We start from the raw sequence: 27,809 nt of genomic DNA, 5'->3' as shown, positions 1-27,809 counted from the left end.
TGTGTGTGTGTGTGTGTGTGTGTGTGTGTGTGTGTAAGTCCCTGTTTTCTGTCATTTTAAGTGCTCGCTTTTTTTCCTTCCTCCTCTTCATCTGCGCCTCTTCAGTCATCGTCTGCTGAAAACCGAGCGAGGCCAGCAGCGCCACCACCACCACCACCACCACAATAAAACATTTTAATAGGCGTTAAATATAAATATATAACTACATGCAAATGGATTAGGGGCAGTTGTTTTCCCCCTTTATCATTAATAAGAGAGAGATCCCGGGGACCAGGAGGAAGAAGATGAGCCTTTTCTCTGGGCTGGAGGAGGCTTTGCTGCTGCTGCTGTGTGGGGGAGTGGGTCACATCCTGTGGCGTTTCCTGTGTTTGTAAACTAGACGCTGTTGAAAACGTCGGTGAGAGTGAAGAAGCTACAAAAAAAAGGTAAATTTATATTTTTATTCTTTTTTTTTTACTTGGTGAACTCTGCTTGTGCATGCACTCGACTGTCTTGCTATTTCATGTGGGGGGAAAAATAATGGTGGGCGAAGAGATTTATTCAATAATACAGCGTCAATGTTAGCAACGGCTAGCTATGCTATGCTAACAAACGTTAGCTTATGCTGCGTTCAAGACGACTCGGAGAATTTCCCAGTTAAAAAAAAAAAAAAAATCTGATTTCCGACTTCAAAGCGTTCGAGACGCACCCAACCCAACACGCCAGAATAACCAAAACATGGCGGACCAGGACAAACTTTAACATTACAAAAGGGCACAAAACAATAAAACAAATGAGGAAAAAAAGAATAAGTATTTTAAAATAATGAAGCAGATCGTTTAAAATAGAAGATAAGTAGATAACATGGATTTACTCTGTTCAACAACACTATCAGCAGGTCATCTGTAACCTCAAGTAAATATTGTATATTTCATAACGTTTTTAATGTATTTTGGCATTTAAATTGATGTTTTACCATACAATTACCAGTAATTGTGGTTTTGCACGGGTGCAGAACTGATTCTCAGAGAAGTCGGGGTAGATTTTTCCCCCCGAGTGGGAGCTCGAACATAAGGTGGCGTTAGGTTCAACTGCACTTTTTCCAAGTAGGAGGTCGGAAACATCCGAGTTCCTTAATTTGGATAATAATATGTGTGGTTTTTGTGAGAATGATATCGAAACAGTAGAACATATTTTCTTTGAATGCGAGTATGTTGTACAATTTTGGACTTCATTTCAAAACTGGTTGTTATCTAAACACATTATTTTGCCCCCATTAAATTGGATGTCGATCAAGGTTGGACTACAGTTAAAGGAAAAGAACTTGGACTTTTTGGTGAACATTCTAATTTCCCTTGGAAAACATTTAATCAACAGATGTAAATACCTCAAAGTGAAACCCCACTTCAATGGATGGATAAACGAACTCAGAATGTATAAAAAATCTTTGCATTACATGAAAAGCAAAACTGCCCTAAGGTTATTTTCTTTGCTGGACTGCTGCCTTCATGTGCTATGGTAATTATGGTAAATACCAAAAGACGACTTGAAAAGTGCACATGAACACCCTCTCATGTGGTATTTTCCACTGGGCAACTCGTAGAATTTTTTGATGCCCGAGTGGCCGAGATGAGAATAACCTTTGACCTTTTCAACATGGTGGCGAGCATCGCAAGATTCGTTAATGGTAAGCAAGGCAAGCCTTTAGAAAACACTTAGCAGCTATTCACTTTATGTATGCGTGCATGTACAGTAAAAACAATGCTTTTAAAAAGCTAGGCAAATAGCCAGTGCTAAATCTCCATGAATATTAATATTTACCGTTTGAGTTTTGATAATTCATCTTCTTGCTGTAAGAGATGAACTTTGCAATCCAAGATTGTTTTACCCCATAGACGTAGATGCCGCACGTGTATATATCTATGGTTTTACCCAAGTAACAAGTCTGAATCTGTGTGTCCACCATCTTTATTTTCTCTGTACAACAACAAAAGCACATGAACACAACACACTGGTAAAAATACCAGTTCACAAGTGGAAAATACCATCTGTACCATAGCACATGATTGTGGACCAGTTGTGGACTGAGACCATCACGTTCTCTTTTCTTTTTCTTTTTGTTCTTGATTGATCAAGATAGCTGATTCAGCACCGTGAATTTATCTATATTACCAATGTGCCTTTAATGTTTGTATTTTGAAGATACTTCAATAAAGAAAAAAAAAAGAAAAGAAAAAAACATCCGAGTTCCGAGTTGTCTCGAACGCAGCACCATCGGGAGGGGGTAGGAGGAGGAGACGGAGGGGGAGGGGGGTGGAGGAGGCTCGCAGCAGCAGCAGCAGCAGCAGCAGCAGCAGCAGCGACGGCCATCATCACGAAACGTCTTTATCGCTCAATCTTGTCTTGAAGCCGCCAGTCGGTCGGTCGGTCAGTCAGTCAGTCAGTCGTGGATGGATGTGTCTTATCATGGTGGAATAGGTGAATCGGTGCAATCAAGTTGCAAGAGATACTACACAACGTCGCGGAAAAACCGAGAAGAAGGAACCAGGTGGGCGAAAGAAAGAAAGAAATTGTTCGATCCACCAACATTGTTGTAGTGGGCGAGGGCGCGAGCGAGCGAGCAGCAGCAGCTAACGGCTAAGCTAGGCTAGGCTAGTTAGCTTGTTTAGCGGTTAGGTTGGGTGGTAGTCTGCAGGCCAGTTACCAGTTAGGAATGAAAATTACTGCTTTATTTCCAAAGTAACGGAGGTGGTAGTTGTTGTCTTTCTAACTCGAGCCAACACGGTGGCGATTTATAGTTAAAAAGCGATCGATCATGCGACGGTTGGTTGGTTGTGTGGGAGTATTTTATTTATTTAGCAGTTAGCTCCCGTTAGCCGGTTGCTCGCTAGCTGTCTTATTTTCTTCTTAGCAACGTTAGCCAGCTAGCCTAGCCACCAACAACAAACGCCACTGGCGAAAACACTGAGGCGCTGCTGCTTGCTCTGCTTTCATCTGGAGATCGTTTACTTTTTATTTTAGTTTTACGATGGCACACTTAAAAAGAACACGGTCAACTTGGGCCACAGTTGAACAAAAGAGTCAGGGGCCTAAGATAAGAAAAAAAACCTGGAGAAGCCGCCATGCACCTTCGAGTAAACGTAAAAAAATTAATGGCCTCTTTGTAAGGCGCTAGTTAACAAACCCCACGTCAAAGGCAGTCAATCTGTAGCAGCACATTAGCTCTGGTGCTGTTATTCTTTTCTTATTTATCTTATGTATTTATTTTAATCTTTATTGGAACTTTGTTTCACATACAAAGGAAGCTTGCAGAAGCAGATTGCAGAGCTTCAACAAACATAATGCATTTCACATTATATTGCAGGGTGGAAAGATGTCATTATTATGGTGCCATTATTGTGCATGTAGTGGTCTATAATTTATATTAACGGTTAAAATAAAATCACCAAGAGTTTCGATTCCTGTTTTAATAATAAATAAATAAATACAGTTCAGGGAGAGAGAAAAACCCCACTCTCAGCTATAGATGCTTCACCCCAGGCTAATACTACTGGCGTTACTAAGTTGTGTTTTCCATTGAGCTGTTGTCTGTGTGTTGAGCCTTTTATTTACGAGTTTTTTGTTTTGTTAGACCGTGTTCAGGTTTAAACGCGTTTAAATTAATCAATCAGCGCATTTACTCCTTCAAATCATTAGCTGTGCATTCGCGATTTTTGTTGTGCAGTTTAGGCCACTTTTATCATGATGTGTATGTATAAATAAGGCATATATATTAACTTGTACCTTGAATATTGTGGGATGCCTTAAGATATGAGTTAAAAAATACTGTTAGACCAGGTTATATGTAAAGAAAAACGACTTTTGGTCTTTTGTGTGGCCAGAGAAGTCGATAGACTAAGATCCCAGTTTTCTCTGTAATCCCATCTCATCTTCACATGGTTCTTCTTGTTTCATTCATTTCATGCAAACATTTGCACAAAAATGTCAGTTTTTTGTTCTTTTTAAACTAAATTTGCAACCTGTTATTAGATCACAAGCAGACCTTTTTCAGACCGCAAAATGAGCACAATGCAATGCTACGACTAGAATAACCACAACATCTAGGTGTGCTTTGTGCTAGGTTTGTCAGTTTGTGTTTTTCTGCTGTGAAAATTAGTTGTGAAACTTGCGTTAATGGTGGCTAGGTAGCTAATAGCATCTAAAATAGTCATAATATAATATAGGGCTGCAGAAAAAATGAACTACCCTATATTAATGGTCCAGGTTTAGGATCCAAAACGAAAACAAGTTTGAAGCAAGAAGTAGATTTTGAACCGTAATCATTAAAATTCAAGATATACCCAAGCCCATAATGACCTGTAATTGTAATCATATTATCCTAAGTGGTTATATACAAAGAATATATAGACCCCCCCACCCCCAGAATGACTTCTTGAACATTAGTTTGAATCATCTTGTAGTCCAATGTGCGATGGATGACTTTTCATACCTAATAAGATAATATTATTCTAGGTTTACTGGTAGAAGGCCCTTCCGTTTTATTTAATAGTGTTTTTCACTTTGAAAAACACAGTGGGACAGGTAGGATATTCAGCTATAGTCCCAATAACAAGATGTTTATGAGCGATTTTTTGGGGGGCGCTGTTTGCGTCAGTCCACCAGTTGCTTGCCATGGTCATATAGAGTAGTTACAGAAGAGAAAAACAATAGCTAATATATAAAGTATACGTTTTTTTAAAGGTGAGTATAATTATTCATTTCTGTGAACAAAAAAAAAGCTAAATCTTCTTACATCGTTATTTGTATCAATGAGTATTTTTGCATGTTGTACTTGTCATGTTTGAATGTCATTGTTAAAACAACAACTAGACCATCCTAATTGGAGTTGAAGGATGGAATATGTAACGATAAAGACAGCGAGTGATGCTGTTGTAATTTACTGTCTGTCTGTTTCATCCACATCCTCCTCTTCCTCAGTTTTAATGCTAGATGAGTGAGGTGGGTGTGGCTTCCCACCAGCCCGACCATCCTGACTGACGGATCTCTGGATGACCTTGTCCCCACCCCTGTCCCTGCGCTCACATACACCACAGCAATGTCACATCTGCCCAGCAGCTCAGTCCGCGACCATATGAAATGGGTTTGTTTTGAGAACACCAAAGTGGTTACAAATAACTTTAATTGCAGTCTTGTGTCACTCAGGATGTTGTCGTTGATGAGTAGCTTAGTAAATGCCATGTGACTGGCAGTATTGTCTTTTAGAAGAAGATCACATCAAATTGCAGACTGTTTTTAAATGTTTGATCCAGCTGTTAATGTGGTGTTTTCTCTTCTTCTTTTTTTATTTATTTATATATTTTGCAGGCGGGGCTGCTTGGCTGCGAAGCTGTCCTCTCCAGCATGGCCCTGATGCAGGCCAGCTCCATGGCTGCTCCGCCCAAGAAAATGATGGCTCCACTTGGCCATGGACCGCCACAGAGAGAGGGACCCGACCGTGCTCCCCAGAGCCACATGATCCTCCCGTCTGGAATGAGCTGCCCCCCCCTGGTCAGAACCCCCTTGGGAAATTCACAGTGTTTTAATTTTGTGAAGGGTGTAAACCATTGGCTACGTGCAATTGAAAATTTAATCATGGGAGGATTTCCCCTCCTAAATGCAGTCACAGTGATTTATACTTTAAAACAAAACCCACTTATTCCTTTAGTGGGGTTTTAGTGTGTATATTGCCATATGTGATATGTAAATCCAAGCTTTAGAAGATCCACATATACAAAACATTGCCCCACCCAGCACAATATATGGAAATTATTCAGTTTAAAAAAAAAATATGTTGGTTTTACTGAAATCCGGATGAAAAAATTTATAAACTTCCACCATTTATTGCTGTTCTCAACTGGTGGTAGCAAAAAAAAAACACACATAATAGAGGTGCAGAGGTGGTAGTCGTGTTCAGATACTGTGTGTTTTTTTTTTTGTTTTTTTTTAAGTTTTAAAGTGTACTAGTTCTAAAAATAGAGAAATAATTGACTTTTTCTGACTTTTCCGTAGCTTATCCGGAAGGAAGGTGAATTCCAAGCTCCCCGCCTGCTGGATGAGAAGGAGATGAGGGCCAACGAGGACATGCAGCAGAAAAAAAAGAACAGGAAGTCAGTGACGCCCTGCAAAGTGAGAGAACAAGAAGGAAGGGGAGGGAAGGTCAGTGGCTATGGCTCACTAAATGGGGGAATGGTCTCTGCGATTAATGTCCATTAAGACTTTTATTTCATAAAAATCCTTAAAAAGTCTTTTAAAATCGCTCAAAACGTTTTTTTTTGGTTTTGTTTTTTTTTTTTTAGTTGAAAGCATTTAACTACATTCAAGTGGGCCTGACTTGGTGGAGCTTTCATGTGTGCACATTTTGTTTGTGTGGGGGTGGGGGGAGGAGTTCAGGGAAGATGTGGAGGGGGTGGAGGATCTCCAGAGAGGAAAGAGGGGGAGGGGAGCAGAGCGAAGCGGAGCACAATAACTGCAGTTGTGTGCATAACAGGGGGAGCAGTAACATGAGGGCATTAGGCCATTGGAAGGGTTTGTGGGGTATTTCTCAATTCACATGTAAATTACATTCAGTTAAAAAAAAAAAAAGCAGAGAAAACTTTGGGTTTTTACTTTTTTTTTTTTTTTTTTTTTAAACACAGGCAGTTTGGGTTAATGATAAAACCAAAATAAAAAGCTTTTGCAAACTCGTGCCCGGCGGCAATTAGGATGACATTTCAGAGGTATTCTAAATTTTTAGCTGAGCCTTAGCGGATTGATTGGGAATATGTAACAAACACTATTGTTTTGTTTTGTGTGTGTTAACATGTACCACACCAATGTGTAATGATGAAACAAAGTAATGAGCCATTGTTACTGTTATTATTATTGTTTTTTTCGCTGTCCTCCTCAGGGTGCAGGTGTAGATGAGAACGGTCCGTCATCCAAAGTGCAGAAAAACTTTATTTGTGATCACTGTTACGGAGCATTTAGGAGCGGATACCACCTGAAGAGACATATCCTCATTCATACAGGTATGGGTCGTGCTCGGAACAACTCGACTTCTTTCTTTTTTTTAACAGCCTAAAACAGCTTTTCTTTAAAAAAAAAAAATGCCTTGAATATATGAATCATTTTGTTGAAAGTCCCTGAGAGCTTGAGTTGGATTGAATCTGGGAGTGTGCAGCTGCAACTGTAAAGGTTTTTTGAAATGGCCTGCTTTAAAAAAAAAAACAAAAAAAAAAACATAATAGCTTTTGCCTCACAGCTAATCGGTGGTATCTGTGGGGACTTTAACTAAAACTGGTGCTCTTCGGTTTAGGGGAGAAGCCGTATGCTTGTGCCGTATGTGACATGAGGTTTATTCAGCGTTACCACCTGGAGAGACACAGCCTCATTCACACGGGTATGCGTCCCTTAACCGTACCCATACTGCATAAATCTGACTACCTCTGTAGTCTGTCACTTCAAATCAATGGACAGATGCTCAGGGTTCATTTTGTCTGTGGACAGTAATTTCCAACAAAGCCACCCCCCCCAACCCAACCCCAACCCCGCCCCCTCCAAAAAAAAAAAAAAAAAAAAATCTGTTCAGTCCAGAAATATTAAAGCACAGTATTTGTCTCACAAATGTTGGTCCCCAAAACACCAGAAAACAAATTTACACAAAGTAATTCAACAGTGTGGTCCAGTAGTCCCAAGTCCACTATTAAAAACTCATTTATTTTTATCATATTTTCAATACTGACTAGAAATGTTTGCAATATTTGAGAATTAGAAAAAACTCCCAAAGATGCTGTGATCGTCATGAACTCTCATTGCAGTTTCAATCTTTAAAATGGTTGTTTCTCTGTTCATTTGGGTTTGTAATGTTGATTTTAACTGACTTTGGGTCACTTTAAAACATACTACACTTTATATATTTATAATCCTACATGTACAACCATCTGGCTTTTATATCTTCTTTTTATGTTTTGCATCCCAGCTGGTTGTAATCACAACTACACGACACCACCCACACTGTTCAACCACCTAATAATCACTTCTATTGGAGCATTCATAGCTACACGCAGGCAGCCATATTGATTTTGTCAACATCTCAGTTGTATATCAAAACTCCCACTACCACATTTCTCTCAGATTTACATCAGATATTCTTTAGACAATTGAGTATGTGAAATTATTTCAAATATTTAGCTAAAAGGAAGAAAACAAAGAGTTCTCCCAAACAAGACTTTTTGATAGTGGACTTTGAAGTGGACTCAAGACTTGTGGACCCCAGATGTTTGTTTGTGAGAGCCTCAAAGCACAGGCCGCAAGGAAAACAATGCAAGATTTATTTTATTTATTCATGTGTCATTATTTTCCCCCTATGTAGTTATTATTATTATTATTATTATTATTATATTATTATTTTTACTTTTGTCAGTGAAAATAACTGCATGGACATCAAAGGACTATGTTCTTTATGGTTTATATGAAGTGAAAATTGAGAACAACATTTATGCATAGTGTCAATATTTGCGTTGCACCCTTTCACACAAAATTTTGTTTTTCATTGTTTTTAAGAAGTGTGCACTGTGGGTAAGTCAACCTCCAACCTCGTTCTTCCAAGTCAGTGACTACTGCCCCAGTTTCATACCAGGAGATGATACACAACTCAGTTGGCATGGTTTTTATATATATACTATATACGTATGTGTGTGTATATATTTATATATATATACAGTATATTATGTTATTAAAACATCACAGTAGCTTAAGTTATCAGTCGCTCTTTGTGGCACAACACACCAATATGTTATTCCTGTTTGTTTTGTTTTGTTTTTTTTGTGAATTTTAAATTTTTTTGTTACATTTTCGATTATTTGATAGACTGACTAGCTAATAATGTTATGCTCTGTGTGTGTAGGGGTGAAGCCGTACGCTTGTTCCATGTGTGACATGAGGTTTTTCCAGCGTTACCACCTGGAGAGACACAGACTCACTCATACGGGTATGCGTCCATTTACCGTACCCAGTTCAAATTATTATGTAACTTTTATTTAAAACAGGTAGTGGTCTCAATGCGTTCAGTATTTCTTATTTTAAACAATCCGAAAAGCATACAAGCAAAAGTGCAGGTCCCGTCCAGTGACTTTTTTTTCTTTTTGCATATACATTTTAAAGGGGTCGTAACAGTAACTGATGTAGAGCTTTAGCCTTTCGATACATGTATTTAAAGCCACCTTTTCTTTAGCACAGGTTTAGGGTTAGGGTTTATGTACTTGATCTCAGGCAGTTATCATTTATATATGCAGACATAACATAGAAACAATATTTGCAGTCAAATAAAACAAGAGAATATCAATAATAGGACATTTTATTGTCACACACTATCAGTAGATTTAAGGAAACACTTGTCATTTACTCTAATTGCCGCCCTGAAGTGTATAATCCCTCTTGTGCCATCGCAAATGCCGCTTTATGGTGCTACATACTAGTGAACAATAGTTTCTCCCATGTGGCGTGTTATGTTTATATTATAACATATCACTAATGTTTTGTTATTAATTTGGAGCTCAGTAGGATTTCTTTTTAAGGAAGTAAAACGGTTTTACAGCTGCAGTATGAGACGTGGGTGGTTACTAATTAAAATTTCAAGAGAGTAGTTTGATTTTCTTGTGTGGAAAACAATTGATTTGAAGCAGTATTGTCAGTGTTTAACAACGGGCAGAAGTTTATACTTTACTTAAATACTCTTGTCGACACTGAAAAGCAAAAAGATATTTTTATTGAAGTCCCTGTTTTTATGATTAGATTAGAAAATGTTAGTGGAATGTGTGTTTCAGTTTTGTAGTGTTAAGTGTTGGTGCCACTACTTCTGCCTTTTTCCTGTCTGGATACATATACGTGCGTGTGTCCTGTTTAGTTCATTGTGTTGTTGTTATAATAATAATCTTTTTATTTTATTTTTATTCACATAAAATCCTTTGCTCTGTGTGTGCAGGGGTGAAGCCATATGCTTGCTCCATGTGTGACATGAGATTTTTCCAGAGATACCACCTGGCAAGACACACTCTCACTCACACTGGTAGAAGTTTTTACTCATCTCCCCCTCAACGACTGTACCGGGGCAGGGGGGGGTTTATTTATAAGAGTGATAGACTATCTGCCCCCTCATGTGTAGGCAATACCTACTTACGAGGGGGAAAATAGTCTATATATTTAAAGAAAGTCATTTGTGTTCATCAATATTCTTGATAAATGAATTCAAGTTTAGTTTCTCTTAATTTTGATGTAATGTTTTTAGACCAGTTGGCCTTTGAAATGAAGTTAACGCCCCTCTGATAAAGGGCCATGGTAAATAGTAGGGGAATAGTCCTTTGATGTCCACACTTTACTTTGCATACAGACTAATTAATGGCTGCGCAATTAATGTTTTCTAAGCTGTATAATTGTCTGGCTTTTTAAATTTTTAAGATTGTGGAGAGTGGCGCAGTTTTGCTTGTGCAGATGCTGCTGTTGTAAGATGAAGGCGGAGATCAGATTGGAAGCTTTTGACAGTCGTTGCTTCAGGAGTGTGAGAGAAAAAAAACAACAAAGCACACTTTGTAACACTGGAGAGCAACACACACTCTTCATACCACCTTGAATTGGATCGTTCAACTCAAATATTAGTAGGGCTGGTTTTAAAGAAAAAAAAAAACTTTTTTTGCTGATTCATATTGATTTCCATCTGAAAGAGCTGATATCGATTCAAAATCCTTAACTTGATCTTTTAATCTGTGATAATCACAGCTGCTGTTTACATAGTAGTTTTGTTCATTCACTGCTGAAATGTTCACATCGATCGCAGTACTTGAACTATTACCCACGAGTACTGATGGTGTTGCACTGTTACGCTGCGTTCGAGACAACTCGGAGTTTCCCAATTGAAAACTCATTGATTTCAGACTTCCAAGTGTTCAAGACGCACCACGCCAGAATAACCAAAAACATGGCGGACCGAGACAAATGTTGCATTCAAAGTGCTTTACACAGCTATGGCATTAAAGCAATAAAAAGAAAAGAAGCATTTTAAAATAATGAAACCGATCATTTAAAATCTAAGAGAAATAACAACATGAATTTAATTTGTTCCACAACATCAGTAGGTAATCGGTAACTGTAAGTAAATATTGTATATTTTATAACTCTTAATGTATTTTGGCATTTAAAAATGCATTTTAATCGATGTTTTAACATTGATGGTGTAGATTTGATGTAGACATGTGGAGATTCGATTGCACCTTTTCAAATAGGAGGCATGAAAATCCCAGGTTCCGATTTGTCTTGAACGCAGCATTAAACTTCTAGAGTGGGTCATGTTAAATAAATATTAATTCATGTAACTGCTTTTGGGTCAATCTGTAAGGTAAATATTCATATTTTCAATAACGCACCAATTTAGAGAGTTCAATCTTTGTATAATTTACAACATTAGTTGATATAAAAACTGAAATATCTCTAAATGAATCAATATTGAATTGAATCGAATCATCAGTGATCCCCAGCCCTAAAATATTTTACCGTGCCCGGTGGAGAAAGTGTGCTGATGTTTGTGCCTCAGCTGGCCAGTGTGATCACCGTCCTGACGCTCACCTGTTTGTCTTTCCAACGCGCTCAGCTTATTATCCTGTTGCTGCTGCTGCTGCTTTTGTTTTATTCATTTATTGAAAGAAAGAAAGAAAGAAAGAAACGACTGCTCCCCTGTTACAACAGAACAGAACAGAAGACACTCTTCTTAATTAGACGCCCCCCTCCCCTCCCCACCACTTTTCTTTTATTTCTGCATGACTGATTGAAGCTTGACTGGATTGATGTCGTAGCGGTTTAATGCCTGTGAATGATGCCTGTGAAGGATCGATCGTCCTTAGCTAATGTGGAAACTCTTGTGTATGTATGTGTATAGGGGTGAAGCCGTACGCTTGCTCCATGTGTGACATGAGGTTCTTCCAACGTTACCATCTGGCAAGACACAGCCTCACTCATACTGGTACGGGTCTGCTTACCCCCGACTTCACTGGGGCAGTGGTGTTTTGTAGACGTACATTTTTAAACTCCATGAAAACAACAACAACAGTGTAAAAAACCTCAGTTAGTTTAGGCCAAGACAACCAGCTGCTTCAAATTAGACAAAAGATGTATCCAGACATGTGTTGGGATGGTAGGATATAAATCATGTGAATACTTGTATACATAGAGGAGCATCTGAATATTGCACAACTTCAGCTTTTCCCCTGCTGAATACAAAAAAAGCAAAAATACATTGATCTACCTGGAATAACCCACTCTCAGGCTGTTGGAATAATTTGTAGAAGTAAAAAAAACAAAAAAAAACAGAGCTATTTGATGCATATGTGTTGAAAACATTTATTTATTTATTTCTGTTTCTGTTTCTGTAGCTTGCATTTACGAAAACTTTTTGTGTGTGTAGGGGTGAAGCCATACGCTTGCTCCATGTGTGACATGAGATTTTTCCAACGCTACCACTTGGCAAGACACAGCCTCACTCACACGGGTATGGGTTTTTTACCCCCTTCTTTGTCGCATTAGAGCCCAAATACCCAGTTTTTAACTTTTTAAAGTTTTAAGTTTTATTTGTCCCCTTCCCTTTTTTTTGTTTTACAGAATGAGTCAGGTTTTTATTTTAAAATATTCATAAGCATCGAGCTGTTGTAACCGGTGGGGTGTACTGGAGCAGAGCTATTGTCTGTCTTAACCCTTTATGGGACTATTTTTGGACGTTATTTTATTAATTAAAATACTCTGTGGGCATTGAAAAGCATAAATATATTTTATGATTAGATAGAAAATGTTAGTGGAATGTGCTTTGAGTTTAGTCGTGTTTAGTGTTTTTGCCACTACTTCTGGCATGTCTGGACACATACATACATACATACATACAATAAGTGAGTGTGTCCTGTTCAGTTCATTGTGTTGTTATGATTATAATTATTTTATTTTTATTTACATACAATCCTTTGCTCTGTGTGTGCAGGGGTGAAGCCATATGCTTGCTCCATGTGTGACATGAGATTTTTCCAGAGATACCACCTGGCAAGACACACTCTCACTCACACGGGTAGAAGTTTTTACTCATCTCCCTCTCAATGACTTTACCGGGGCAAAGGGGGGGGTGTTTATAATCAATATTCTTGATAAATGAAAAGATTAAAGTTTAAAGTCTGTGTAAAGTGAAACTCTAAACCATCCTGTTGAATTTGAACGCTAGAAAAATTGGTTTAGTTTGGGAAATAAGGTTTTAAAATCATGACAAAATGACGCCTGAGCTTTGTCACATTTCAACTGTCAATCAAACACCACCAAACGTTAAAGGAATAGTTCAACATTTTGGCAAATTGGTCCATTGCCATAATCCCTATAGTCATAGCAGTAGGTTCGTTACCTTTAATTGTCGGTGCTACGCTACGGAGGCTCATGGGATTTCTTGGTTTCCCTCATCAAACTCATCAAATACACAATCCAACAACTCCAAAACACTCTGGTGGACAGGTTGTGACCTGCACATTCACCACGCTATGAGATAATAACACAACGTTGCCAGACAGAGTTGTTTTAGAGGGAAATACAGAGACTGCTTGCTGAAAAACTGTCCCTGAAGGCAACGCGCATCAGCTGTTTTGCATGAATCTCCCTCAAAACAACTCTGTCGGGTAACGTTCTGTTACTATCTCATAGCGTGGTGAATGTGCAGGTCACAACTTGTCCACCAGAGCGTTGTGGAGTTGTTGGATTGTGTATTTGATGAGTTTGATGAGGGAAACCAAGAAATCCCATGAGCTTCCGTAGCGTGGCTCTGCTCCGCCGTTCTAAAAATAGCTTGCACCGACAATTAAAGGTAACAAACCTACTGCTATGACTGTAGGGATTATGGCAATGGGCTAATTTGGCAAAATGTTGAACTACCCCTTTAATGCAAACTGTCACATCATTGTACCCGAGCAGCTACGGGTTTGTCCTGCTCTGATTCTGAATATTTCGGATACACACATTTAGCAGCGAAGAAAAGTAAACAGTGTGATTGAGGCGTTGAAGTGTTGGTACCATACCTGAAAAAACTGAGAAATCCAAACATTTTCACCCTCAAACTCCACAGTTCAGTTCTACATAGTTATCAATCTTTTCACATGTTTTCAGCAGCTAATATTCTAACTTATTTATTTATAAATATGTTGAAACGATCAAATCTCGTGTTTCACTTTACACGGACTTCAAGCAGTTGTAGGTTTTTTCTTTGTCCTCTCTGATGTGACACATGTTTCTGTATGTTTTTAAGACCAGTTTGACATATTTTTCTGTACATAGACCATGAGCACTCTACTTTTTTTCTAAAGTTTGGTACTGTATGCGTATGTTTAGGGGTGAAGCCATACGCTTGCTCCATGTGTGACATGAGGTTCTTCCAGCGTTACCATTTGGCAAGACACAGCCTCACTCATACTGGTATGCTTGAATTAATTATTCCCCTTTCACTATGAAACCTTTCATATAAACCTACACATGATATTTTTTATATATATATAATTTGATAACCCCCTTTTTATATATATATCTATATATATGATACCATAATAATTATAATGCATTTCCAAAAAAAACAAACAATGTTTAATAGCATTTTTAGGCTTTGTTGGAAAACTGTCCACTGAGAAAGTGACTCTCTGTGTTTTCTGATTAACACTGTAATGGTACTACTGCATGTTTATTGTACATACTCATTGAAAAACACATTACACACATAAAAAATGACTCTATGCAGGAAATGAGTCGAAAATTGTATCGGGCAACAATATTTATTCATCCAAATAATGACTCAGTTGCATCCTGAACATTTTTCAGGGATAATAATGACGAGTAATGATGCAGAGTCTTTTTTTTTGTGTGTGTAAAGTCTTTAACATATATATTTTAAATCTTGTAATTACTTGAACTTCACCAGTGTGTTGAAATGTCTCTAACACCACCTGTGCTCTGTTTAGGGGTGAAGCCGTATGCTTGCACCATGTGTGACATGAGGTTTATTCAACGTTACCAACTGGAGAGACACAGTCTTACTCATACAGGTACGTCCTCAGTGTTTTGACCCTCTGTCTGTCTCTCTCTGTCTCACTCTGTCTCTCTCTGCTCCTGCATGCATGCGCACACATGTATTCATGTTTTACATGGCTGCTTCAAACTCGAGTTTGTATTGCTTTCTGCCACTTTATTGACAAGTTGCTAACGTTTCATGTTAACACTGACAAGGAGCTTCATCAGCACGAAACATAATAATAACAATGATGTTGTTGCCGAGTCTTTGTTTGTGAAATGACATGATGACCATGAAGCAAACACATTAATGTATTTAAAATGGTTCATTTATTTAGCTTTTAGATGCCTGCAAGCCAAAGTTTTTAGTGCATATGAACTAGTTGGACACATCCATCACAGAGGACAGAGCCGGCCCAGTGGCGGCTGTTAATGAAGAATCTGTCAAGACTGTGATGTATTGATTTGACATTTTAGATTTATTTTGTAGCAGAAAACACCAATCCCATTTTGTTTTTTTTTTACACCGTCTATACTAAAATGGCCTAATTCTCATGCGTAAATGAAATATGTAGCGGGTAATGGCATCATCGACCCAGTTAATGACGGCTTGCAGACTCCAACTATTAGTTTTTGATTGAAGACAAACAGACTCAAACAGAAACCTGAATCTATAACTATTTGAACATGTCACATTATGAAAACTGAGTAAATCTGTGTAGAAGGAAGTTCAAACTGGGTCATGGAAGGCGTCTCCTCTTGTTTATCCAGTGTCATAACCTGGAAAATCCCTGAGTCTTGTTCCTTGTTGAACAACTCCGGATAATGATTATCAAATTCTGAATTAAGGAGTGTGTGTTGGTGACATGGCCTGGTGTGTGTGTGGAGGTAAATCACAGTGTCAGGACTTCAAACTTGTGAAATTTAAGAGATTAGAGAAGAGAGATTAAGATTAAAATGTGCAGAACGGACTCTGAATGCATCTTCGTCATTGTGTCATTTCACATTCAAAGTAATGGTGAGGAAATAACACTTAATCCTCTCATTCACTTTTATTTCTATCAAATTTGAAAGAAGGTTTTGTGATTTTTACAACAGAGTTAATGCTTTAAAGTTAATGCTTGTTGTTTTGTTTTGTATTATTGATAAGTTAGGTGTTTTTATTTGTGATGTGTTCAGGGCATTTTCTTTTTGTTTCCATGAATCAGCTTTTTTAATGCTAAATCACAAGAGTTACTCTGTCTAATCTAAATGTGTTGCATAGTTGTTTACCAACTGCCTAAAATTGTCTAATCTCTGCGATCAGCGTGAAAAAAAGTTGAAAGAAAATCTGTTGTTGAAATTATTAATGCACACAAACAAAAAACAAACTCTATTTGTGGTCGTTGTGAACTCGTCCATCAGGGACCTCGATTTCTTCTCCTCAATTCTTTGTCATTGTGTGATTTGGAAGGTTTTTTTTTTTTTTTCAATTTAGGTTTGAGGATAAGATAACGTTGCGGTTTTATACAAAATATTCTGATTCTGATTCGAACTTTTGGTCTCGGACCTTTTCGTCAGTTCGCCAGGCCGTCTTTACACTACATGATTCAAGTGACCCAATTTGGATCTGTGACATGAACGTGTAAAATTATGAAATCGGATATTGTCAGATCAGATTCAGGCCTCCTCTATAAGTGGTAATAAATCGTCTAGACGGATCAGATGGTTCCTGCTGGCATTGCCCAGTCGTACATCATAATAATGTGAGGGTAGCACATTTTGATGGCGTTTTTACTGAAGCGATGTAGCAACGATCTAAGCTGGAAAAGAACCGGACCCTCTCTCTATTCTCTCTCCTCCGACTTAAAAAAAAATGCAACCACTAATATTCTGCGTACCTTTGAAAATGCTTAGGAAAACGATGTATTTTTGTCTATTTCGTCAGTGTCCATGTTTGTTTACCTGCGTAGCCAAAACGCAAAGCAAAACAAGTGTAAATTCATATATGGGTCACTCACTTCTAAAATAAAACAATCGGATATAGGCAACCAATCAGAATCTGGCATTGCGAGCTGTAGTGTAAAGACCAGCCTGAGTCTCACACCTGCAATTATGTGTGAAGATGTACTTTTTTCCCCCCATTTCCAATTGGAATAACAGATTTTTTTAATATATTTGAAGCATGCTGCAAGCGCACAGACACAAAAAAAAAGCAAAAGCGCTGATGAGTGCAGCCAAACTTTACTAAGCAATTTAGTAAAGTTTATCAAAGCGATCATTTTTGGCAGTTGAGTCCTTTCCATGCTAAAGTTGGTACTTTGTGTGTATAGGGGTGAAGCCGTACGCTTGCACCATGTGTGACAAGAGGTTTTTTCAGCGCTACCACCTGGCGAGACACAGCCTCACTCATATGGGTATGCGTCTGCCAATCTTAACCCAGTCACAAGATTAGGTGATGCTGCAACATGTGAATGCTTGATGATCTTAATCTTAACATATCTGTATGAGATTTTTTTTTTATTTTTAAGTGCTAAAGCCAGTCGATGACATCATCTTATTATATTACATTACATTATATTATATTTGTACCCCTGTGAGCTATTTTAGGGTATGACATTGGTTATTAACCACAGATATCAATTTAGCCCAGACTGTAGTGCATATCTATTTATTTATTTTCTTTTTGTGGCAGAGACAAAAACATTAATTTTCTTAATACTCTGCATTTAGGTGTGAAACCTTATGCTTGCACCATGTGTGACATGAAGTTTTTTCAGCGTTACCACCTGGCGAGACACAGCCTCACTCATACTGGTATGGGTCCGTGCACCTAAGCCCCATGACAACATGTGTTGACAAAGTGTTAGACATCAGCGTGCACATTTGCAATTTTATTTTTTTTTAGATTTTTTATTTAGCTCATCACAATGTCAGAAATGCAGTTTTTAAAAAAAAGTCCTCACATAGTCTGTATCATAAGGAAAATAGATCAGTTTGATGTTTGTTGGTAACTGCAACACTATGAAAGGATAAAGGAGCTTTATTTTGTTTAATTTTTTATTTAATTTTTGTGTTTTTTTGTGCATGAATTGGCAACTGTGTGGTTAATAACCAATAGTGTAAATATTAATTCCTACATTTAAAAAATAAATTTAAAAAAATGGAGAGTGAGGCAAAGTAATATAATATTGCTACTTTGCATTTAGGTGTGAAACCTTATGCTTGCACCATGTGTGACAAGAGGTTTTTTCAGCGCTACCACCTGGCGAGACACAGCCTCACTCATATGGGTATGCGTCCGCCCACCTTACCCATGTCACTGAGATCAGACTGTACTTTTATATTTACATTAGAGAGTCAACCAATTGTCAATATTCTTTTAAAACTGACCAGTTGAACGATTTCTCCTTTTTATTTTGTTTCATTATTGTTGATCAGGCCTCCCCTACATTATGTGCATCAATCAAAAAAAAAAAAAAAGCAAAGCAACATTAATAAAGTGTTAGCGTGTGTGTAAGTAAAGCAGTGCAGGACTGCAACATCATCAGCTCATGTGATGTGTTTAGTTGTGGATTTGGGGAATTTGGATTTATTCTGTTATTATTGGATTTTATTTGGAGGAAAAAAAACAAACAAACCATTTAAAAACAAGCATTTAATTTCTTAAAAATTCCAAAAAAAAGTGGTTAACAACCCATCAATTCTGATTAGATGTTAGTTAGGTGTGTATTGCTTATTGATGGATTGTGAACACACACACACACAACACACAAGAAAAACAACAACAAAGTGTGAAAATAATACCTTAATGCTCTGCGTTTAGGTGTGAAACCTTTTGCTTGTACCATGTGTGACATGAGGTTTGTTCAGCGTTACCACCTGGCGAGACACAGCCTCACTCATACGGGTATGCCTCAGTGCACCTGCCCTTCTCACCTTTCTGCAGGTCATTTATTGTACATAGACTTTACTGTGGTAAATGTATCAGCAGCGCAACAGTTTCAACTCAGGGTTTAGTGTTTTTTATTTCTTTATTTTCTATTTTGAAGAAAGCAAAACTAGTTTGTGTAATTTTAAGGAAGTATTGGACATGTAAAATATCTGTAAGCTTTGCTCACAGTGATTTATGGTAGTTTAATTGATGTTGGGCACCAAAATAGACTTGCTAGTGCTATATAAATTCACCTGGGCACCAAAATTGCATGTTAATTATTTAATCAGCCAATCTTGTAAGTGGTAAAAAATCTCACCACTTTACCAAATTGAAAAGTGTTTTAAAGCTTAAGAAAAATGCTTGTTTTCGTATCAATAATTATGAACATGAGGGACATCAAAGTGAAGGTAATTATCACAGTGCTCCTCGTTAAGGATAAAGATAATAAATCATTTGATTGGTGATTAAAGCTAAAGTGGTCAGTCGTAGCTTTTGTTGGTAAATTAAAGAAACAGTGGATATATCTTTCTTTTTTTTAATATTAACATCTATTTCTTTTTGCATGACTTCGCAAATGTGTGGTTAATAACCAATAGCGTAGTAGGTGTTTATGGTAAAGAATGGATGGAAAGTGAGGTAAAGTAATATAATATTGCTACTTTGCATTTAGGTGTGAAACCTTATGCTTGCACCATGTGTGACAAGAGGTTTTTTCAGCGCTACCACCTGGCGAGACACAGCCTCACTCATATGGGTATGCGTCTGCCAATCTTAACCCAGTCACAACATTAGGTGATGCTGCAACATGTGAATGCTTGATGATCTTAATCTTAACATATCTGTATGAGATTTTATTTTAAAGGGATACACCAACATTTTTTTTTATGTTTCTTGCCTCACTCCTGAGTCCATGACAAGCAGATAGACACCATCCTTTCGACTGTGCGTGCAGTAACCATGGAGATAGAGCCCGTATTGCCCGTAATTAGCTTAGCTCAAATGGGTAATGGTAGCCTGCCTCCACCTAAAGTAATCAAAGAAACTCTTCAGCAACTCTAAACGGACCGATCTTCGTCTCAGAGCTGACAAAACTCTCTGCTAAGGCATCTTGAGCGGTCAAATGCCGCTAACGGGACGAGATCGGTCAAAACGGAGGGTTCAAGCTAAGACGGTTTATTTTGGTTCAAGCTAGCTACATCGAGGGTAGGTTAGCTTCCTATTTCAAAGTAAAAGCACAAATTCTATCGTCATGGTTTTCTGTATGTAAAGGGCAACGGGTGTTTTGTTTTGTGAAAATAACCAGAAGTGCGTTGGTCACAACGGCTAGCTTGAGTGGCGCCGAAGTCATCTGAACAAGATTGTAAACAGCTGGTATTTAGACAAATTAACGACACACTGCTGATCTAAACGGCTACTTTGATGAAGTGATGTATTTACAGAGTTTAGAGCTAAAATGAAATCAGCTTCTGACTGATGATTTTGGCTCGGGTAGGAGGCAGGCTAACACTACCCATACACTTCCAGTGTTTGAGCTAAGCTAATTACGGCGATACGGCTTTATCTCCCTTGTTACTGCACGCACAGTCGAAAGGATGGCGTCTATCTGCTGGTCATGGACTCGGGAGTGAGGCAAGACACGTAAAAAAAAATGTTGGCGTATCCCTTTAAATGCTAAAGCCAGTCAATGACATCATCTTATTATATTATATTATGTTATACTATATTATATTGTACCCCTGTGAGTTATTTTAGGGTATGACGTTGGTTATTAACCACAGATATCAGTTTAGCCCAGACTGGTGTTCTTCTTCAGTGATTTAAAATCAGTAGTGCAAACAAAAAAAATAATTTTCTCAATACTCTGCATTTAGGTGTGAAACCTTATGCTTGCACCATGTGTGACAAGAGGTTTTTTCAGCGCTACCACCTGGCGAGACACAGCCTCACTCATATGGGTATGCGTCCGCCCACCTTACCCATGTCACTTAGATTACAGACACAAGTCAGCTGTCACTCTAAATGGCAGTTATTATACTGTAAAAAAAAAAGTCACATTTGCAGCTTTAAAATCAGCCATTACATGTATATAAATACAGGGCTGTGACATCATCAGCTCATGTGATGTGTTTAGCTGTGGATTTGAATTTTGACACAAATTAAAAATGTTTTTAAATTGGATTTCAAGGAAAAAACTTGACTTATTCTCATTCATTCTTATTATTAGAAGTAGGAAAAGTGGTTAACAACCCATCAATGTACATAAACAGATGTTTAAAGTTACACAATTGATTGATTCATGAATTGACTGATGGATTGTGAAACAAACTAAAAAAAAAAAAAGTAATATATTTTAATGCTCTGTATTCAGGTGTGAAACCTTTTGCTTGCACCATGTGTGACATGAGGTTTGTTCAGCGTTACCACCTGGCGAGACACAGCCTCACTCATACGGGTATGGGTCCGTGCACCTGCCCCCCTCACATTATACAGATCAACATTGATTATTGATTATTTTATTATATATAACAGAGATAGTGTGAAGTTGTTGTTGTTTTTCTGGTAGGTGCTCAGGTAGAAAGACATTTAAATTCAAATTTCTGTACTTAAAAATAGGATATGTAACTAAAAACTGATTATTTTTTCCCCCCTCCTCCAGATTTGTTGTTGTCGTCAACTTCTGTAATTTTAACTTTTCTGTTGTTTAAGCAGTGTCTCTGGATAATGTTGGTGAGAATTCTAAAAAAAAAAAAAAAAAAAAATCCAACATTCAGGTTCATCTGTTTGGTTAGATGTGGTTTTATCTTTTGGTTTATCAGGATCAGACCTTGTTTACCAGACTTTAGAGTTTTATTCTTTAACTTTGTTATCTGAGAGGCAATTTAAAAACTAAAGAGAGAGAGAGAGAGATAAAGAAAAAGGGAAAGCACAGGAAACCGTTGTCGCCTTTTTAGTGAGCTCCGGTTTGATGTTAATAAACTTGGCTCCAGCTCCATGTGGGAATTCCTGCCCTTATTAAATCCTGGCTGCAATTCATGGCACAGTTCTTAGTCCTATAACAGAGAGAGAAGAAAAAAGATAAACCAAACTAGTAAGTCAGAGAGATGCTAAAAGTAAATATGTATGCAGGGCTGACAGTCACGTGACATAAATAATGAGCACAAAAATAAAACAAACCTACTGTTTTTCTAGATTTTAGATCAGAAACCCAACACTTACAATATAAAAAAAAACAAAAAAAAAACAGGCTGTGTGAAAGAACTTACAGATCAACACAGTTTTATTTCACTGTGGCAACTTGTCAAATCTTGCAAACATCTCTTATCTTTAACAAATTGACATCCAGGGACCGATCCAAGAAACTCAAACTCACTTTGTAGTAAAAAAAAAAAAAAAAGACTAAATCCATGCGTAATGGACGGGAGGATGCTGAAATAGTCTGGTTATTGCTGTGTCGAGTGAGGAAGTAGTAACATAGACATATACATGTTGATCTTGGTGATTTTTCATTTTGTTTGTTTTTATTTTTTGCTTTGAAGCCATGTGTAGCTCCACATTCACATTAAACACAATTGTAATTTGTTTTTAGCTGCATGTCTGAACATTTCAACATATTTCTCCCCCCAAAAAACACACACAAACAGGAAATGCACATCTCATACTTGTAGTCATTAGAATGAGTCATTAATCTCTTGTCCAGTGTTTTTAGTGCCAGTGTTAGTCTTGAGCTTTAAAAAAACAAACAAAGTTGTATGTATTGCACATGTGGGTGGTAGGGCTAATATATTGCTCTGTGTGTGTAGGGGTGAAGCCGTATGCTTGTTCCATGTGTGACATGAGGTTTATTCAGCGTAACCACCTGGAGAGACACAGCCTCACTCATACGGGTATGCGTTCCTTTACCGTACCCTCGTTGCTGAGGGAGGCTCTGGCGCCTGCAGCAGCAGCAGCAGCAGAACGGGCGTCAAACAACAACAACAACAACAACAAACTCGAGTTTGGATTGTCAAAGTCATTTGATGGGATGTTGAACCAGCCTCAAAAAAGTACTTGTCCCCAGTTTTTTTGGGGGGGAGTCTTCTATGTTGCGTAGATCTGGGCCATGAAATCAAGAAATTCCACTCTGATCTACACATAATGAGTTGATGACGAGGCCTTTTTTTTGTTTAGAAAATCAATATCATCATTTGTTAAAAAAAGAAAAAAAAGAAATGTAACTCTTAGGGCAGCGTTTTCCAACTTTGTGTGTAACTGTTGGAAATCTTAGTCTGCAAAAGAAAAGATTGACTAAAGTGAAGGTTGCACGCTGTTTGTGAGTTCCAGACTCTAAAATTGATGCATTGACTGTGTATTTGTGTGCTCTTGTAGGAGAGAAGCCATTTGCTTGTGACATGTGTGATATGAGGTTTATCCAGCGCTACCACCTTGAGAGACACAAGCGTGTCCATAGTGGGGAGAAGCCTTATCAGTGTGAGCGGTGCCAGCAGGTATGTGTCTACGAACATCACACACACATGCAGCTGTTTTTAATGATCAGGTTTTATTTTCAGAATTTGCATTAAAATAATAAACATACGTCAGTAAGTCGTGGATCTGAGCTCGAGGAAGGAGACAAATAAGTGCAAGTTAGATCAAGTAGAAACTGATGAGAAAAGAATAATACAAGAGAAAAATCAGTAACCCTTTAATTTACAGGCCACTAATTACATGATGTCAAGAAATAACAAGTAATTGCGTCATAATGTCAAGAAATAACGGTCAATTTCAAAGTGATGTCGAATCACTGAATCTTTTGCCTTTATGAAAAACATGACATTACTGTTAATTCTTGGCTATTTCTAGACATTATGACACAATTAATTTTTATTTATAGGCTATTTCTTGACATTATCACGTAATTAGAGGCCTGTAAATTAAAGGGGTACCCAAAACCTAAAATTTATAAAGAAAGAAAGAAAAAGAGCAGATCAAGTAATGTGTCGTTAAGTTAATTAACATTTCTTAGCATCAGTCAACTCAATCTGAAGGCGTCTAACCCGTCTAATCTAATAATGTGCCTCTTTCCATCAGAGGCCTAAACATGTCCAGAAAAATGTTGTCATTTCCCTTTAACTTACTCTTTCATAAGAAAAAAAAATCTCCTCTTACACTGAATTAGTAGCTGCGCCCCCCCCCCCCAGTTTTCAATAACAACATGATAAAAGATCTCCATCTACAGAAACCTGCATAAATTCATCATCGAGTGCTGTCATGACCAGACTAAACCTGTAGGTGGCAGTGTAACAAGAAGCATGGAGCCACGTTGGCCTCCCATAGTCCTGAAATAAAACAGCAACATCACTTCCTGTTCTTTCCCGTTGAATCTAAAACAATCATAGAACGAAGATTCGTTTGTGTGGACGGATAAAGAAGAGAAAAGAAATTTGGCCTTAGAATATTAAAAGTTACATAAATCACAACAAAATACAGACTGGAAATCTTGTCAAACAACATATGGGCACATGTTGACCTCTAAAGGACTTCCTTCATCAAAAGGAAGACTTAACTCTGTAGGAGTAAAGTTTCAGTAAAAGCACTCCTCCTCCTCTGCTCCTTATAAAAATGAAGCAGCTGCATTTGCAAGTGCAAACAAGTAAAAGGCGTTAAAGAGCTCTGCTCCTACAGCATCCACAGTAAATAATGGTCACACACCTGACGTCAGTTCATTTTCTGCTTCATACGGTGACGTTCAGGACTCTAAAACTCTGAAAACATGAGTTTTTATCGACATTCAGTGAGAAACATAAACAGGTAAATCCACTCCAATCGCTGCAGTTACAATAAATTCACCGGAATGTCACAAAAATAGCATGAACATCAACATGTAGGGAGAGATTTGTAGTTTTTATTATGTACATAAACACACATACACTATATTATCCCATGTTTACAAAGTCAAAGTCCAGCCTAAATTTTTTCCAACTTGACAGACAAACTATTCTTGTAGTTTCCATATGCTGTTATCCTCTTCATCTTATAAATGTCAGAAATAATCATTTTTCTGTGGCCTAAAATTAAATTTTCTTGTGGATAAAAGGAGAAAACACTAAAAGTTATCAGTTTTTTTCAGATAACCTGCTACGTTTGTAGATGACCTGAACCTAATGTGACGTTCATGGTCTTCATGTATTGTTTAAAGTTGTTAGACTTGTATTTCTTGGGTTAGTGGTGTTTTAAATGAATTTAAAAGAATAGTTCACCCAAAATTCAAATTGCACTCATTATCTACCCATCCTCATGTGGACTAAGGGCTGGGAGAAGTGAGTAGATAATGAGTGCAATTTCAATTTTGAGTGAACTATTCCTTTAACCTCCACATGTTTCCATCATCTTTCCATCAACTGTGTCTTGTCTTGTGTTTTGTGTTTGACAGAACTTTTCGCGGACAGACCGGCTGTTGCGGCATCGGCGGTTGTGCCAGGGCCGCGGCGTAGCCAAAGTAGAGAACCAGCCGTGCTGCGAACCGCGCCCGTATCCACAGGAACCGCCGCCCGCGCCCCCCACCTGGAGCCCCCTGCACCCCCCTCCGGGCCGACTGGCCGTCTGACATTCCACCTTCGCTCCGACGACGACGTACACGACGGCGCCGGAGCCGGGACAAGCCACAGGGTTTCTTCTGGTCAGCTCTGTGCTCGGTGGCGCCACACTCACTCTAGCACAGACTGACGTTTGCAGCTCCAGTCTTGGGATTTAAACTAACGACAGAGGGACATTTTGTGTTTTTTGTTTCGTTGACTTTTTACTGTGTTTCCTTTTTTTTTTCTTCTTCTTATTCTTCTTCTTCCCTGTTTTTTTTTTTTTTTTTTTTTTAAAAGACGAGACTTTTCTGTGATGAACAGTGGTCCTGTTTTGTACTTAATCTATTTGATTTTTGCAACAACGAAAAAAAAAAGAAAAAAGAAAAGTTTTTATTATTGTTAAAATATATCTGCATCTGGTGGTACTCGGGAAAAGGGGGGCAGCGGGTTCTTGTTTATCCTGACGACGTTGGCAACAAAATGGGATGAAGTGGTGAAGGAGGGGAAAAGTATTTGAGCTCCTTTCTGATTTTTTTTTTTGGGGATTTGGCCCGTTTTGACACACACATGGAAAAAAAAGGATTTTCTCACTTAGGTCAAAACTGATGAGGCTGAACTGTCCTGGAGGAAACACCACCACTCTGTTGGCTGCTGCGCTCACCGGGACCAGATCTCTGCATCGAGACATTTCAGTTAGAAAGCAGGATCTGGTCTCACTGTGACGTCACCAACACAGGTTTAATCATTTACTTTGTGTACATAATTGAAAAAGAATATTATTTCTGTATCGGACTTGAGTGGTGATGTTTTTTTTTTGTTTTTTTTGTTTTTTATATATATATATATGAACAAAATGGGCCAAAAAAAACAGAAACAGAAAATCTGAATTTGGTTCAAATACAGTCTGTTCCCACCATCGCTTCAGTGAAATCTTTCTGAGGAACTTGCGAAGTGTTTGTACGAAAAGAAAAAGAAAAAAATCAAAAACAAGTGATATCAGACAGCTTCATAACTGTAAACTGTAAAAAAAACAAAAAAGGACTTCCAAGTGAAGCGAGGCGGTGAAACCTGCAGTTAGTGGTGTCGGAGGTGACGTACTGATGACTCAGGGTGGCAGCCTCAGCTCGTCCTCCTCCTCCTGAGTCATGCTATTGTACTTTACCACTGTATATATTATGGATTATATATACAGAGATCTCCTGGTGTAAAACAGTGCAGGTCGGCCACTAGAAGTCCCATCGTGTTGTTTGTACAGATTCTCACATTGTGAGATTAGTGGGGGTATACAAAATCTTGTGGCCTTAGTGTGTTTATTTCTTTCTTTCTTTTTTTTCCTTGTTTTGTTTTGTTCTTGTTTCATTTGCCTTTTTCTCAACTGTTTATTATTATTGTGGATCAGATGTATTTACTAAGACGAGACAGCCTTTCATCATCATGGTTTGTTTTTTTGTTTTTTTGTTTTTTAATCTTTATCTTAAAAAGCTGTCATGGTTACACAGAGTCGATGGCTTTAGTGGTGTTTTTAAAAACGGACTATAACGTGTTCTCCTCCTGTCGACAGAGAGAGAGAGAGAGGTCGTCTTTATAATAATGGCAATGAGATATTTTTGGGGTCATTGTTACTGATGAACGGTGTAACACAGTGTATAATCCTACAGGAGCCCGGTTCTGACAGTTGGACAGTCCTTTTTGTGAGAAGTCAGTAGTGCTAAATTGTTTTCCCACTGCAGTGCTTTGGCCCGTCGTCGTCACAGGCCGTCGCCGCGGCAGCAGAATCGGCTCGGCTCGGTTCTGCTTAACACTAACAAAAATGCCTTTTTATCCAAATATTATGTGGTTGGTGTGTTAATAATGGATGTCTGTCATGTCATTGGGTTTAGCCTTAAAGTTAAAGTGCGGATACACAAAATAATAATCATTGTAGTACTAAATGATATTGTAACGGAAACGATTTCTTTTACCTATGATGAACTTTGATCGTACTGTGTCGGTCGGTCGGAGCCGCCGCGCTCCCTCTGTTGAAGGATTTCTCAAACTTGATCCTTTCTGTGACTGTTCAGTCGGACCCGGAGATCAGAGCTGGGGGGTCAGTGGGTCGGTGCGTGGGCGGGAGGATTCGTTTACAAGGCCGAACATTACATTACGCGTGCATATCAAGACATCCCAGCTGTTTGAAGCCACAGTGAGTCACCAGATGGCTGAGAGGTTGATTCAGGGCACTGCAGTCTGGGTCGAATCACACCGAGATCAGAGAACGTTTATTCTTTATTTTTTAT

The 27,809-nt window shown here is 38.2% G+C and overlaps 1 protein-coding gene across 50 annotated transcripts; it reads left to right on the top strand.

Moving 5' to 3' along the window:
• Nucleotides 1-352: 352 nt before the first annotated feature.
• znf740a (zinc finger protein 740a) lies at nucleotides 353-26,068 on the top strand. 50 transcript variants are annotated; one of them, XM_085775622.1, is made up of 23 exons: nucleotides 353-425; nucleotides 4,957-5,119; nucleotides 5,344-5,526; nucleotides 6,028-6,144; nucleotides 6,905-7,025; nucleotides 7,313-7,396; nucleotides 8,903-8,986; nucleotides 9,980-10,063; nucleotides 11,924-12,007; nucleotides 12,449-12,532; nucleotides 13,013-13,100; nucleotides 14,396-14,478; nucleotides 15,015-15,098; nucleotides 17,376-17,459; nucleotides 17,776-17,859; nucleotides 18,252-18,335; nucleotides 18,869-18,952; nucleotides 19,650-19,733; nucleotides 20,851-20,934; nucleotides 21,348-21,431; nucleotides 22,780-22,863; nucleotides 23,345-23,463; nucleotides 25,389-26,068. In XM_085775622.1, the coding sequence occupies exons 2-23, from the start codon at nucleotides 5,075-5,077 to the stop codon at nucleotides 25,560-25,562; spliced, it is 2,106 nt and encodes a 701-aa protein (XP_085631748.1). In that variant the 5' UTR covers nucleotides 353-425; nucleotides 4,957-5,074; the 3' UTR covers nucleotides 25,563-26,068. The 50 variants fall into 50 exon arrangements, with proteins under 50 accessions (XP_085631748.1, XP_085631745.1, XP_085631765.1 ...); XM_085775619.1 differs by having other exon boundaries at nucleotides 6,028-6,174; XM_085775621.1 differs by lacking the exon at nucleotides 353-425 and adding an exon at nucleotides 2,312-2,527.
• Nucleotides 26,069-27,809: the final 1,741 nt, after the last annotated feature.

The sequence above is a fragment of the Trachurus japonicus genome, chromosome 5, assembly GCF_045865225.1.
Source record: "Trachurus japonicus isolate A0001 chromosome 5, Traja_1.0".
In the NCBI taxonomy this organism is placed as follows: domain Eukaryota; kingdom Metazoa; phylum Chordata; class Actinopteri; order Carangiformes; family Carangidae; genus Trachurus; species Trachurus japonicus.
The sequence above is the reverse complement of the archived record's forward strand: the minus strand, read 5'-3'. Positions and strand labels throughout refer to the sequence as shown.

Excerpts from the sequence above, each read along its gene's own strand:
- znf740a (XM_085775619.1), top strand. The coding sequence starts at position 5,075 with ATGTCACATCTGCCCAGCAGCTCAGTCCGCGACCATATGAAATGG. Across the intron at positions 17,460-17,775 it reads ACACAGCCTCACTCATATGG|GTGTGAAACCTTATGCTTGC; the intron begins GTATGCGTCTGC and ends CTCTGCATTTAG. Across the intron at positions 18,953-19,649 it reads ACACAGCCTCACTCATACGG|GTGTGAAACCTTATGCTTGC; the intron begins GTATGCCTCAGT and ends CTTTGCATTTAG.